This window comes from Podarcis gaigeae, assembly GCF_964106915.1.
Source record: "Podarcis gaigeae genome assembly, chromosome: 11".
Lineage (NCBI taxonomy): Eukaryota > Metazoa > Chordata > Lepidosauria > Squamata > Lacertidae > Podarcis > Podarcis gaigeae.
The window spans coordinates 52,635,160-52,650,794 of record NC_139687.1 but is presented as its reverse complement, the minus strand read 5'-3'; the positions used below and the strand labels follow the sequence as shown (position 1 = coordinate 52,650,794).

Genomic DNA, 15,635 nt, shown 5'->3' with positions numbered 1-15,635 from the left:
ATGTGCATTATTCCCATGGCCCTAACATAGACACATCCATCCATCGCTGGGTGCAACTAGGCCCATGAAAATGAAGGGGCTTCTGCTGACTGTACTTAACTCTGCATCAGTCCTGGGTTTATCTATTGTCTGTTTCTCCAGGCCTTGTAGGAAAGGTATTTGCCTCAGTATTGGCTTTTTCATTAATCCCAAACTATAATAGAACAAAAAAAGATGAGGTCAGATTTTAAAGAGGGGTTTAATTAACAGAGATTATGCCTTCCTGAGAGGCAGGATTATTTCAGAACTCTGTTCAGGCAGGGCGCCGTGCAAGATGGAAGAAGGAAGCATCGCAGAAGCGGAGTCTTGCTGTGGTTCAAGGCAGCAGGGGAAATTAACTGCTTTGGCGAACATGACCATGATAGGAGGTTAATGCTATGTTAATACTGCATTTAAGAGAAAAAAATAATAATGAGAACTGCTAATGTGATTAAAGGCAGCTAATAGGATTAAAAAGGTTCTTTAAAAGGGGATATGTTCTTAAGGTGGGCTCTGTGTCATTCTTGACTTACTGTGCATCTGCTCCAGGTGGCCGGTGAGGGTGTGGGGGAGGACACTGGTCCCCCCCCCAAAAAAAAAACACCCCTCAGTGCCAAACTTCCTAAACCCTGTTTGCAGAAGAGTTGGTATGATGAAATGGACCATTGTCAGCCTTGGATTTTGGATACCAGCTTATGAACCATATGAGAGATCTTTTGTAGTCAAGAGAGGGTTTTACCACAAAACATGTCCTTTGGCTAGAAAAGATGCTTGAGTCCCTGCAGTAACCCAAAGTGAATTCTGATATATGCAGGCAAATGTGTTTAGGGAAGATGGGTTGGGGTTGAAGGATGAGGTCTTAGGTGGAAGGGAGATGATGGTGATAGAGACTAGTACTTAGGGGTCAGCAAGCTTTTTCAGCAGGGGGCTGGTCCACTGTCCCTCAGACCTTGTGGGGGGCCGGACTATATTTTTGGGGGGGAAAATGAATGAATGCCTGTGCCCCACCAATAGCCCAGAGATGTATTTTAAATAAAAGCACACATTCTACTCATGGAAAAACACCAGGCAGGCCCCACAAATAAACAAGAGATGCATTTTAAATTAAAGGACACATTCTACTCATGGAAAAACATGCTGATTCCTGTGTCTGCGGGCCGGATTTAGAAGGCAATTGGGTCAGATTCCTCCCCCCCCCCCGGGCCTTAGTTTGCCTACCCATGGCTTAGAATTTGTCCTTGAGCTTGCTTTTCCCTCCTCCCTCCTACTCTCCCTTCCTTTCATGCCATGCGCTTCAGATTATAAATTTGCATCTGTGAAATTTGTAAGCCACTCTGGGAGCCTTCCTGTTGAATTTTGTTTTGGCTTGAAGAGTGGGACAAGAGTGCTTTAAATAAATTAATAAATAAACAACTTGATGGAGTACACTGGCGGCAGACCCTTCTCCCTAATGACCTCCCAGCCTTTAAAGGTGTTTGTTGAAATTCCTCTTACAGAGGGACGGGAAGAGTTTTTGAGCGCAGCCATGTTGCTATAGAGACAGCAGGTCTGTGTTTGTGGCTGTTGAGGATTCAAAACAGCTAACCTCACCCACCCAGCTCTTCGCATGTTCATTTGTGGGAGGCAACCCTGTGCAAATTCATTCTGTGCAAATCACATCCTTAGTCGGAAAGTTAATAGTGGAAATTCTATGAATATATCTCTGCATCCATCTCCATGAATACCAAATCCTTTCTGCTTGGCCAATAAGGCTGCAGTGAATGCCAATGGAATGAATAATGCTGCGAAAATGATCTGTTCGCCCTCGAGTGTTGTGAATGGATAACTGCTCTGGTAATTCATGAAGCCTTAAAAAAAAAAGTTTCACTTCTCCCCCCCCCTTTTTTTTTTTTGGCAAGGAGCACGCCATCCATCTCATTAGTAACATTAACCAAATGTATCCGTGTAGAACATAAAAGTAATTACAAAATATGGGGGCAGGGAATCATTAAGCAGTATTGTAAAATAAGTAATATTGATTCATTTGGCATTTGAATAATAGGATTAATCATCCTGAGCATGTCTGGGATTATAAATTGGAATGAAATATGGAATTCTGAATCAAGGGTGTCAGTCTCGCAAGCTCATGAGCTCTCCAGATCCAGTCTAGCTAAGTACTGCAGCAAATGCCTGACTCTAAGCATCATGGACTAGGCATGATGTCAAGCGTGTTGGATCCTTGATCCAGCCTGCCATCAGTGACTCCTTTATTGTACACTAGGGGAAAACTCATACGCTGCAAAGATGGATACACTGTGCCTTGAAAACCTAACCTTCCATTGCTGAGTACCCCCATCATTCTCTGCCCATCAGGTGGGGTGGGGGGAGGTCATATGTATCACTAATCCTGCAGCTACCATGAATTATATCTTGGCAAAGGGAGGCAAGAAGGTAATGCTAGGTTTTCCCAGTGCGGTCATAGACACAGAACAGCCTGGCCTCATGGTCTGAAGCACTGTTGAGGAACCTCTGATATTATTTACACCCCACCCATCTGACTGGGTTTCCCCAGCCACTCTGAGCGGCTCCCAACAGAATATTAAAAATACAATAAAACATCAGTCATTAAAAACTTCCCTAAACAGGGCTGCCTTCAGATGTCTTCTAAAAGCCAGATAGTTGTTTATTTCCTTGACATCTGATGGGAGGCCGTTCCACAGGACGGGCGCCACTACCAAGAAGGCCCTCTCCCTGTAACCTCACTTCTAGCAGTGAGGGAACCACCAGAAGGCCCTTGGAGCTGGACCTCAGTGTCCAGGCTGCAAGAACTCCAAGGGACAACAGGTATGGGACAGATAAAGCCATGGCTGTATAGGAAAAATTGGGAGCCTTAGAGCATGCTCCCAATCTTCTTTTGCAACCACAGTTTGCATTGGGTGCTCCTTAACTGTTGGTGCCAATTGTAAGCTGCCCTGATTTGCCCAGAGACTTGTTACCATGTTATGATGGCAGGTGACTGATAGGCAAACAGCTCCACCCACTTCTCAAATGTGGCCAATGGAGAGTTGACATCAGTTGGGTCTGGTCCACTGCCCAACAATGATTCCCCACCTCTATCCTGAAGGCTGCCATGTTGCTGAAGCTAAGCTGGTCTGGGACATTGCCTTGCTGGGTGCTAGCCTGGAAGCTGGGCAGCTAAAGAGAGATTTGCTTGTAATTAAGTTAATTAAATAGTTTGCTTTGCCTCACAATACAGTATTAAGCAAGCTGAGGAGCCAGCTAAGTCAATGGGTATTACAGACATGTCCCACTCACAAATTTAAGAAATTTAGAGGTATCATAGTCATAGATGATCTCCAAATAACACCATATTAGAATTAGGAGTTCTGAGAAGCACATTACCAGAAGCCAAGGGGAAGCAGCAAGAGAAGGTGTGAGGAAGGTGAACAATTTGAATTTATTTATTATCCCTGTTCCCTTACTGTTAGCTGCCTGTCGCTAGCAGGCTTCCTCTTCTGTATGCTCATAAAAGCTGGATCAGGGCCAATGCTATCTGGGTAAAGGAGTAAAGATAATTCATCTGCAAATATTTGGCAGCAATCCCTGGGTATTTTTGCTTTGTAGGGTTGGATGCATGATCTTCAGCTATTTTTGCTTCCCCGATGCCCCAGTATTTATATATACTTTCCCCTTCTGATCTGTGCTACAAGTATGAGTGGGTGAATGTTGCATAATTGACACCCACTATTTGCTTAAAATGGATATGTCTTGGTTTGCTTTGCTTGGTATTTTTTGTGAGTTTTTGGCCAGCAATTCTATGGCATTATCCAAACCAAAATTAAGCAATTTGACTAAATATGTCCTCCATTGTGAAGCTCCTTGCTTAACCTCCTCATTGATATTATGGGATGTACAGCAAATCCAGTGAGCTGAATGGGATTCCCAGGTAAATGTGCACAACATCACAGCCTTTAAAAAAATGTCTATCTTTTACCAGGATTGTGCCCAAGTTATTTGGATTAAATATATCCATCAATGTTATTAAACTTCTAAAGCCAAATACAAAAATAAATAACAACTGGGGGGGGGACCAACTGCCCAGTGAGTTAATTAAATAGGTATGCAGGCATCTGCTTCAGACTAAATCAAGTCATTGGTCCATCTTTTGCAGTACTGTTTATGCTAACTAGTCATAGCTCTCCAAGGTTTTAGGCAGGGAACACTCCCTGGCCTTCTTGGAGATGCCAGGATTGAACCCAGGCCCTTCAGCATACAAAACAGAGCTACAACCTTTCCCTGCAATTGAGCACCGCAAAATATTATTTGCTGGATGTGGCTAGTTCTCGTTTGATGATGATAGTGATTTTCATTAGTACAATACTTTGTAAATTATAATCATTTCTTCTGTCACGCTCCAGTGAAATATGCGGCGCCCGAGAGTTAAGTCAAGGGAATCCACATTATTTAGGCAGCTGAGCACTTGAGAAGATCTCAGTATTAGTAAGAAGGAAAGTTTAAAAGTGAACATTACTGATATAGCTCCTCTCCTGAAGGAAGAATTAATGGGTCAAGAGACTTGATCACTCAGTAACCAGGCAGGTAGCAATTAACAATAATCTAAAGTTATGTTGCTCCCGTAACATAGCATGTCTGTGATGTGAATGGAAATAAAGAAGACTCTCTTGTTCTTGGTTTGTCAAGGTTGTAGCTACACTCATGCTAATAGTAGCAACATGTCTAAGCTGACCTCTTACCGTTGAGAATTCTGATGGCTTTCTCTAAGAGATAAGCAGCACCAATGCTGGAAGGAATTATCGAGTTCCTAGCCACTTCTCCCCTTCATTCTGCTTTCCTTATTTCTTCTTTACTGGCATTTGGAAGAGAAGGAGCAAGGATGATCAGCTGTTAACAGAGATATAAGAATGTAAGGATAGATCACTGATGGGGAAAAGCAACCTTCTCTTCCTATCTCCAATGATGGCTTCATGAGAGCCAGTGTGGTATAGTGGTTAAGAGCAGTAGTCTTGTAATCTGGTGAACCAGGTTCGCGTCTCCACTCCTCCACATGCAGCTGCTGGGTGACCTTGGGCTAGTCACACTTCTTTGAAGTCTCTCAGCCTCACTCACCTCACAGAGTGTTTGTTGTGGGGGAGGAAGGGAAAGGAGATGGTTAGCCGCTTTGAGACTCCTTAGGGTAGTGATAAAGCGGGATACCAAATCCAAACTCCTCCTCTTCTTCAGAATTCTCAACTGGAAATTCCTAGCTCAGGTCTGAGAAATTCTCTCATAATGAGTGTAACATGTAGGCAGCTTCTAAACAAGCCCAGTCAGTTTATATTACACCAAACTGAACACAGGTCACCATGTGTAGCAGCCTTCCAGGAGTTGCCACCAGGCATGAACTTCCTTTTCTCCCTTTCAGCCCTAGGACTAGGAGGGAAACTCCAGAATTGTTATGCAGCCACCAGGTCACATGACTAAAGGGCTGCATTTGATTTGTTTGGGTGCAAGCTGTGTTGTTGGCATCCATCTGTCTTTAGAGACAGTGGAGTGTGCCTCTGGGCGTGAAGTCAAACTGCTGTGAGAACACTGAAGTGACCTCCCTGGGGTGCAAGCCTGGGCAGTGTGTGTGGAAGTCCTGGGCTGCCCAGATAACAAGATCCCCCTCTCAACCTTGCCGATGTGGTCCAAAGGAAAAGAGAGTAATACATTTGGCGCCAGCTTGACTGCAGGAGTTGCTGGAAGGAGGCACACGAGGCAAAATCTAACCATTTTAGGGACTCTAGTCTGGATTTGTGTAGGCTTTACTCCTTAGCTGTTTCTTCTCCTGAAGATTTCGCACAAGGCACTGGAGGTTTGGATCAGAGTTATCCTTCTCCTAGATGGACTCCCTTCCTAAGTTGATGAGCCCCATGTGCCTCTCACTTCCCTCTGTAGCACATGGAGAAACCATCTTCTTGACCGTTAGACCCACTCTTGGTCTTGTTTAGCAACTTGTACTTGTTTAGCAAGTACAAGGAATGTTTCTTACCACCCGCTTTTTATTCAGTATTTACAGAGAGAGGCTTTGGGACACAGCCTCCTGGATAATGGTGTTGCCCCGAGTGAATCTCCACCCCACCCCGTCTCTTCCACTTCTTCATTCGTCATCCCTGTGGGTGCTGACAAGTGCCCTCTGCCTTTGAGCTCTCTGCTCTCCTACTTTCAAGGTGTGCCAGGTTCTGGGAGAGGAAGGGTCTGGAATGCTTTCTAAAGACACTGTGCCCATCAGCTGTCTCTCCCCTGATGCTTCCTCCTCCTCCTCCTCCTCTCCCATTATTTCCCAACTTTCCCCCTCATCCCCCTCTGATCTGTGATCTCTCTCAAACCCGTGTTGTAATTCTGAGCTGTCTTCCTCTTCTCTAGAAGGGTCAGGCTGGGGAGGCGGTCTCCACCATTCCTCCTCTGCCCAGTTCCTGACAAAAAACTATTATATCTTTTTTAAAAAATATATAAGATTTTTAGAGCACTTTATATATGCCTTATGCATGTTTGAACTAAAGAGCACTAGGCCTGGTGTAAAGCAGTTAATTTGTCATCTTTTGGTCTTCCACTGAGGTCCAGCGCCGAGAGCCTTCTGGCGGTTCCCTCACTACGAGAAGCCAAGTTACAGCGAACCAGGCAGAGGGCCTTCTCGGTAGTGGCACCTGCCCTGTGGAAAGCCCTCCCAGCAGATGTCAAAGAGAACAACAACTACCAGACTTTTAGAAGACATCTGAAGGCAGCCCTGTTTAGGGAAGCTTTTAATGTTTAATAGGTTATTGTATTTTAGTGTTCTGTTGGAAGCCTCCCAGAGTGTCTGGGGAAACCCAGCCAGATGGGCAGGGTATAAATAATAAATTATTATTAATTGTTTTTATTATTATTCCATGAGAGCTCTTGCCAAGGGTCCTGTCTGCATCCTCCAAGTCCCTTTGATTCTTCAGCTGTACATTAGATGGTTGCCAAAATCTGCTTTCGGGCCATTAATTCCAGCTGTGTTGTGTCTGTGCTTCTCCTACAGAACCAAGTTCCCACTACGTCATATCTTTGAAAGCCTTTAACAATGCTGGGGAGGGAGTCCCGCTTTATGAGAGCGCCACTACCAGATCTCTGACAGGTGAGTTGGAATGCTTGGCTGATATGTTTGCCCATTTCTATCACTAACTCTCTCGTAGCAACGCATGTGCTTAGGAAGCAGGGGATGTGTATGTAAGGTGAGTATATGTGTTTTTAATTGGATTACCTGCACCGATGAGTATAATGCACTAGGTTGGATGTGGTGATCTTTAAAAGTTGAGAAAGTGTGTCAGGACTGGCTCAGAAATGCATGAGCATTGCTTTCAGGTGCATGATTGCACTGACCCCATAGCGCTGCATCTGAGATGGCATCGTGCAATATAAATGTAGCTGTGTTACATATGTGTGATAACTTATCCACACATGAAAACAGCTTTTAAGCTTCACAGGGTTCCTTTGCATCAGGAAAAAACAAGAATGCTGGAGGGAGGGGGTAACCTGTGGTCCTCCAGATATTGTTGGGCTGAAGCTCACATCATCCCTGGCCATTGGGCATGCTGACTGGGGCGGATGGAAGTTGGAGTCCCCTGCTGTCTGGAGGTCCACAGGTTCCCCATTTCTGATTAAGGCCATTCTTGCATTGCATGCAAAACAGCAGAAGAAGCAGATGACTTGTTCCAAGGATGTTGCATGGGAGAATGGCATGGGGCAGAGCCTTGTGCTGGATCATTCACAGTACTGAATGCATGTTCATTCACACCTTCAGTTTGGTTCTTGAGCAATAAGCCATAATTGCCAGAATAGAATAGGTACCTGAAAGGGGGAAGGATGTTCTTCTCCTGTTCTTTGGATGCACAACCAATGATTCCCTACATCTGTCATGTAGAACTGATGGGGGAACCCTGAATCACTGTGCATTGTGTGAGCTGTGTATCAATATGCATTGGAGATGGTCTACACAGCCTGCCTTCCATTCTTCAAGTCTACTGAACTCCTATAATCCTTTTCCAAGACTCCACACACCCATGTCTTAGATTATGTCTGGGGATGGAAGTGGAGATGGAGAAAAGAGTTACCACAGCCTGAAATCCCGTGTTTCACCCAGACCATCATCTTTCATTGACCTACAGCCTCTAAGTAACTTGCAAGTTTCCAAGATGAACGGAGGAGCTGCATGGTGTGTCTGCCTTCTTTGCTCCAAATGGATTGCAAATATATCCCATCACCATAACCATCTCCCCCACATGATTCTCTTTTGCCTCTGAGGTCACAAGTGGGGAAACCATGTGTGCAACTGTTTATTAAGGTATTTCTATGCCACCCTTCACCGCAGGAGACTCATCGCGGTGTGCAAGCAAAATTAAATTCAACAAAACACAAATACAGTCATTACAACCAAGCCTCATAAAATACCTGCATAGCAAATACAGCAACAGTGTCTTATGTAAGAACTGGCTTGACCCATCACACCCCTCCCCTCCACCTCTAAAAGTCGGATGAAAGAGGTGTGTCTTCACCTGTGGCTGACACAAAGGCACTGTAGGGGCAAGGCACAGCTTGGGGGACGATGGATTTGACTCAGCAGACCTCTGTTTTTTATCACTAAATTAGAGAATCCATGCAGTGCCCAGTTGCCCAGGGCTCTTTGATAAGGACAAGTACTTATAATGATGTGGAATGCGAGCTGAATAAATCAGTGAAGCTGTTAACACCTTTGGAAATAGCTGTATTTATTATTTACTATATATATTAGTTGCTTTCCTCACAAAAGGGACCCAAAGCAACTTGTAAAAATAGCTGAATTATAAAGACACACAAGCCTCTCCTTTCTCTTGCACCAACCTGGCCCCACCAAGTTAGGACTTATATCCTAACTTGAATCTGAAACCTTCAGGGGAGAAGCTCCATAGAGTGACTCTCCTCCCGTTAGAAGGAATGCTGCTTTATTGCATTCTTTCAGTAACATTTCTTTCAGCACAAATATTCTTCTTCTTGAATAACAGAAGACATTGGTGAAGTCTCTGAAATTGGCAACCTCAAGATTTGTCATCTATCTTACCCTAGCACACAGAGAGACATGCTATCTTTGTGATGGTGGGAAGAAATGTCCCCATTCATTTCCATGGAGAACCTTCTTGTATCTATGTAGAATGGGTTTCTCAATTAGGATCAATGTGTGTGCACCCATGAACACACACACACAGTCCTGGTGCAGACATGAAAGCACCCCAGCTTCCAGGCTAAAGGTAAAGGGACCCCTGACCACTAGGTCCAGTCGTGGCCGACCCTGGGGATGCGGTGCTCATATCACTTTATTGGCCGAGGGAGCTGGCGTACAGCTTCCAGGACATGTGTCCAGCATGACTAAGCTGCTTCTGGCGAACCAGAGCAGTGCACAGAAACGCTGTTTACCTTCCCGCCAGAGCGATACCTATTTATCTACTTGCACTTTGCCATGCTTTCAAACTGCTAGGTTGGCAGGAGCAGGGACCGAGCAATGGGAGCTCACCCTGCTGCAGGGATTCAAACTGCCAACCTTCTGGTTCGCAAGCCCTAGGCTCTGTGGTTTAGACCACAGCGCCACCCGCATTCCTTGTTTCCAGGCTATGAAGTAACAATTGAAGGGGAAATTTGCAAAGTCATGGTTCCCGAACTTTGAACTCAGGGATTATATGAGCCCTGAAGAACAGTTACGATGCTGAGAGGCTCCTTAATTTTTTTGCCCCTGTTGAAGGACCTCTTCCTCCCATGTATAGAAAGACCCCCTCCATAAATGTAATTCACTTTCTGTGAATAGACGTTATTTCCATTTTATGGAGTAAAACATTAGGATTCAGGCTATAGTATATTAACAAATTCTGCAATACTATTCTATTCTATTTTACTAATATATAGTGAAAAAAATAAGATTAGAGAAAAGGGGTGTTAAGTCTTTGGCCAGCTTCATCTGTTACCATTACCTTTACATATGGATGGTAATTTCATCCAATGTGGTTCCTCTGTATAGATGTTATGGTGGTAGCATGGGGTTCAGTTCCACTGAAGCAAATGTGAATCAATCATTATTCTTTCAAGGCATAAAAACCTGACCTTGCATGGATATTTTGGGATGGCAGTGGCAACCGGCTCTGATCAAATTGACTCAGTGCGATGTCAACTGTTCCTTTGTCTAGATTTAAATTGAAGGACCAGTGACAGAGCAAAATGAAATGATTATACTTCTCAGAAATGATTACATTTGTGCTGCTGGCTATAAACTCCAGGCAGCCTTGTGACAATGTTCTCTAGTTGAGCAGTTTTACTTTTCAAAATGCCAGATCTGGGCATAATTTGAATATGTAAAGGCCACATTAGAAGAATTCTATCACTGTTGCCCCTCCAGAAATGCCTTTTTGTCATTCACCCTATCATTTATAAGTTTTGCTAGGTTGAAAATAATCTGCCACAGCCAGCAAAAGTCAGAGACACAGACAAGGGTCGGGCAGAGAGGTTGTACTTTGAGATGATATATTAGTACTAATATATCAGTCTAATATATATAATAGCAGTCAGAACCATCCACATCCTTTCTGAAGCATCATCTTCCTTCCACGCACATTTCCAGGCTGCTACTGAATGACACTAGAGTTGCAGTGTTGGGTTCCAAGACACAGAATCAGTGTGCAATAGAAGCTATCTTTCAAGGGGATGTGAGAGCTCAGTGATGTCTGCTGATAAATAAGCACCATAAAACTCAATGGAATTTACTCTCAAGAAAGTGTGTATTTGACAACAGCTTCAGTGAGCTAACGCAGTGCAGTGGCTAGGTATACTGGTATCCCCCAGTGATACTCAGCTCTGACACGAACTCTTAATGCTGTAAGTAGTCTTAAGCAAACTACTCTTTCTTAGTTTCTCCCCTCCATCACCTGAAAGATGCTGATAACTGTGACCTGTTGTAAGCATTACTAAGACAATGTATGAGAAGTGCTTTGAACATTCCAACATGCCTTACAAATCCTAAGAATTATATCATATTTCCCCCCACTGGAGCAACGTGTATAATTTGGTAGACAATTGTCGTCTTTCCTCGTGCAAAACCTATCTTGTTCAGAACTTTCCTAAAGTAGAGGAAAGTCAAGTCACTGAGAGCAAAGCAAGAAAGAACAGACTGAATAACAGAACACTAAGGTTGTTCATGAGGAATAGCTGGACCAAATTATAGCATGTTAGCTCCAAGTGGCAAACCATTCATTGCACTTATGAGTTTTGTGAAGTATTCCCATTAAAAAAAAAAGTATTGGAAATCATAAAGAGAGAAAATCTATTATGTTTTCCAATCTTCACCCTTAAAAAAACCCTCTCCTAAGAATAAAGTGATCCATACTCTAATAACTTCAGTATGTGGCGGTTTTCCATTGTAAATGCAACTTCTCCACTCCGGTGGTTGCAAAGGTCGCCTCTCCCTCTTCTGTGCATGCAGGTTTTGAAACTTTTCTGAATATGTGTTTCACAAAATGATCTAAGGTTAACTTTTTCTTTTAAAGGTTTTTTGAAGTACATGGTTCTATCAACAGTTGTGTGCCTAACCAGTGAATTGTCATTGTTATTGCTTTTGTTGTTAAAAATGTGGAATATAATCCCTACCAGAGAGTAGGGAACTGCAGGACAGGGAGTTGAATATGGCCCCCAGGCCTTTAGGTCTCTCTTGAGGCCACACCCAGTTTTCAAATAATGCCTCTTGTTTGCCTGAAGGATGGATGTTTAAGTGTGTAGAAACCTCTGGAATGTAGTCTTCTGTACCAAGGTAAGAATCACACCCATTGCTCTAGCCAACATTGCCTCCGCCCCCACCTATTTTAGTCTCTAACCCCATCGAGCATTGGTACTTGGCCCTTGAAAGGATGTCCCTTCAGGAATGTGGACCTCAGGTGGTGTCTACTTTGTGAGGAAGACAAGGAAGAAATGAAATAGCCTTATAGAGGCAATGTCTTCTTCTACAAAAGGCCACTGAGATGAGCATCTTCTTAGTTCAATAAATCTGGACATGGGACAGAGTGTTTGTTGTACATCACATCCTTGAAGTTACTTTCCCAGCCTCTTTTAGTAGCTTGTAAAAATCCTTATGAACCTTTGTAGGTTAGACTTTTATATACATACATATTTTAAGCTGTGTCAGCAGGATTCAGCATCAACATCAGGACTCATTTTTGCAACACTGACAGTAGCAGCAAAAAAAATAGAAGCTCTCAGTATAAATAATGTCTTACCCTCCACACCCCTAATGGGCCAATTTTCCCTGTAACTGTGGCCCACTGAGAGACAGTGTGGTTATAGTGCTGCAGATCAAATCTCCATTCAAATGCAAAAGCTCATTAGGAGATCTTGAGCAATTACCTCTAAAGAGGGTTGATGGTGAAGGTAAATTGTCACAGAGTGACCATAACCTACTTTTGCACATCTGAGAACAAAAGAATGTCTTCAAGGTCAAAGGATGTGTTTTCCAGATTGGCTGATCCCAAGCATAAATTAAGAAATTGACAGCCATGTGTGGATGCAAAGGAGGACTTGCTTAAGGATTCAGGGGCTCTTTGCCAAGAGATCACCAGTGTATTTCCTTAAACTTGACAGGGCATACAAATGGAGAAAGATTCCTTCAGTATAGAGCACAGAGTCTCCGGCAAACCCTCAATATGATACGAATGACTCTGGAGGAACAGAATTGTACCACAATGCAGTGAGAACCCAGGGAAGACACAGACCATACCAGAGATACTTTCACTGCCTCCATTTCCCCACAAGAAGCTCAGCTGGTTCCCTGGTGAACCTTGAGCCCTTGGCCAATGACGAATCATGCAAGCCCCAAGCACTGGCTCTGGTGTGAAAATGTGTGTGGTCAAAACAACAAACAAAATGAGAAACCATGCTCCATTTTCTTTCACTGAGAGCACGCAATTACTAAACGTCAGCTGTCAATGTGCCAACATCAACGAGTGACAATATTCTGGGGAAGGAAATGGTTCAGGTTTTTAGGGTCCTCTTTTTTCAAACACCAGTGGACAGGGGTGCCAACTTGAATAAAATATTGGGGATCCATGTAAGCCCCACCCTACATAACCACACAACATTTGAATGGCAATGCTCATACACTTTGGGGGACCCTGGGCCCCTCAAATATTTTATTGGGAGTGAAGGGACCTTGGCCCCTAGCAGTTGGCTCCTATGCCAATGGATTAGATTACTGAGATGCCTCTGGTTTTGCTGCTTAGCAATGAAATAGCTCAAAATCCAAATCATCCCAATGGACTCCAGCCATTAATATTGCTAGACTGGATTATTATTATTTTCACTGTGTCATATGCAAGAGGCCTTCAAATTGCTAGATCTCCCAAGGCAGATAAAATGTAAAAGGAAGATGTAAAGTGTTTCATATATTTAATGTACAACACACATTACCTTTTGGCTAGAGCCATGGAAACTTGCAATATTGCATCTATAAATTTTTCTATTACTTCATTTTTGAGGGTGGGAGAATGGATGTTTGGTTTACAAGTGGAACTTGAAAGCTCTAAGAACAAATGGGTAATATTCTCCATTATTCTCCAACAGAGGCATAAATCACGTTGCATAGTCTACTTGAATTTCATGCACAAATGAAAATTTGGCATGTTCTGTTCTGTACTGAAGTTTCATAAGGTAGTCCTCAAGGATGAAAAAGTGGGGAGGGGAAACCCCCACAGTAATATACCCACTCTGCCCAAATTTATGGTTCTGCATAAATTTCCGATAGCATTTTTCTCTTGGGTGTTTTTATTTTTATTCAAAACACTGCTGTACTGCTTGATAATTGTTTGGAAAATTTGCAGAACTAATTGCTTTTATAAAATGTACTTTTTAAAGAAGACATACAGCTAGATAAACAGACACAGAGGAAATGATCTAATACTCAACTAGGAAATTTCACAGATATTGATACTTTGATTTGACTTCTACAAGTATGACTCCTTATCCACTTCACCCAGAATAGTATAATGAATTTGCTAACATAAAATTCATTAGCCTAGTTCAGGTGTAATGGGATTTGATGTAATAGGAAACCAAGCTCTCAGACTTGTATACTTCCCTCTCCCCTTCTTTCTTACCTCTGGTTGTAAACTAACCACAGTTCTCTATGACATCCAAATTCAGGTAACTGTGGTTAGCAAAATCTAGCCAGGATCAAAATGTAGTGTTCTGAAAGCATCATTTGATAAACAAACCACAATCTCCAGAGTTAAGCCATCACAGGAAATTGTGGTTTCTAAATTGAGGTTCATTTAAAAAAGCTGAACTGGGGACTTTTGATCTTCTCATCTGGCCTTTTGAAAAAGGAAAAGTGTCAGGGAGACAACAGAAGCCAAAGATTGATGCTGACTCAATGTGTGGTGTAATCTCCACCGTTTCAAAAAAACATGCATCAAAAAGCAGAGAACTCGAGGGAACTTCAAAACTGTAATCCAGATCTGCCAAGTTCAAAAAATGTTTGAAATGCTATGCTTTTTATATATTCTGCAGTGTGTTGACAAAACCCCAGAATGTACTCTGGAGGTTGTTGGAATGTGACAATTTGTGCCTTCAAAATGTCTGCTTCCATGGCCTAGAGATTGTCATGCCACGTAGCGCATTGTAAAGGCAAAAGGCTCATCTGAGGCCCAGAAGAAGCAGTGCTGTTTAGTCCTCAAGCAGTAGACAGACACGATTCTGAACAAATCAATTATCCATCTGTAGCCGTGAATCATTTTTAACAGCATCAAACTAACAAAATGGATCACCATCGCAATTAGCTGCATATTCCCTAACCCTCCCCACAATTTACACATTCAACAGAGGCAAATACATTTCCCCCAAAATACACACAGCTTTACTTACCTTTTCTGAAAATTTGGATTGGGTTGTATCCAACACTGCCATTCCAGAACAGATTTCCACTCCTGCCTTGGAATATTCTCCTCTTCTCCACTGCAGCTCTCTACTGCACTTTCAGAAAGGTTACGGGACCCTCTGGAGGAGATTTGGAAGGCATGGGGAAGGAAGAGGAAGGTGAAGTCCCAAGCAAAACATGACTTGCACAGCTTTGGATATAATTTAGTATTAATGTTTGATCCTGGTTTCATCCTGCTGTCCCAGCTGTTGTTGCTTCTCGGCACCATTTTCTTATTTTTAACTTGTCCTCACTGACCAATGGACCTTATTTACAATTTTATTTTCTGCGTGAGGTCACATTGTTCTGTTTACAAATATCATTTATCCTATCTCATCAAATGTAGTCTCATGATGCTGTAAGCAAAATCGCTGGAATCATTACAGAATCACTGCGGAATTACTTGAATGCAGTAAGTGAGAGCAAGGCTGGTGGGTGAGGACATGGAGTAACAAAAACATCACAGAGGAGAACAGCATCACAATACAGCAGATATTTTCAATGAGCCCTGAAAATATTCATAAAGAGAAACACATTCCAATGCTCACAATAATGAGGAAAAGCCAGACAAATAGTTTTGGCTCAGGACTAATCCCCCACACATAAGCCCATACTGTTCTAACTTCCCTGAAAACAAAATGTTAAGCAGATGGTACAATGT

General features: G+C 42.9%; 1 protein-coding gene across 3 annotated transcripts in view; it reads left to right on the top strand.

Annotated features, from left to right (window-relative positions):
• Positions 1 to 15,635, top strand: part of DCC (DCC netrin 1 receptor) — a 947,660-nt gene that overhangs the window by 831,155 nt on the left and 100,870 nt on the right. For all 3 annotated transcript variants that reach the window (XM_083702567.1, XM_083702566.1, XM_083702568.1), the window contains exon 16: positions 7,040 to 7,135. In XM_083702567.1, coding sequence (XP_083558693.1) covers positions 7,040 to 7,135 — 96 coding nt within the window. The remainder of the gene's footprint in view (positions 1 to 7,039; positions 7,136 to 15,635) is intronic.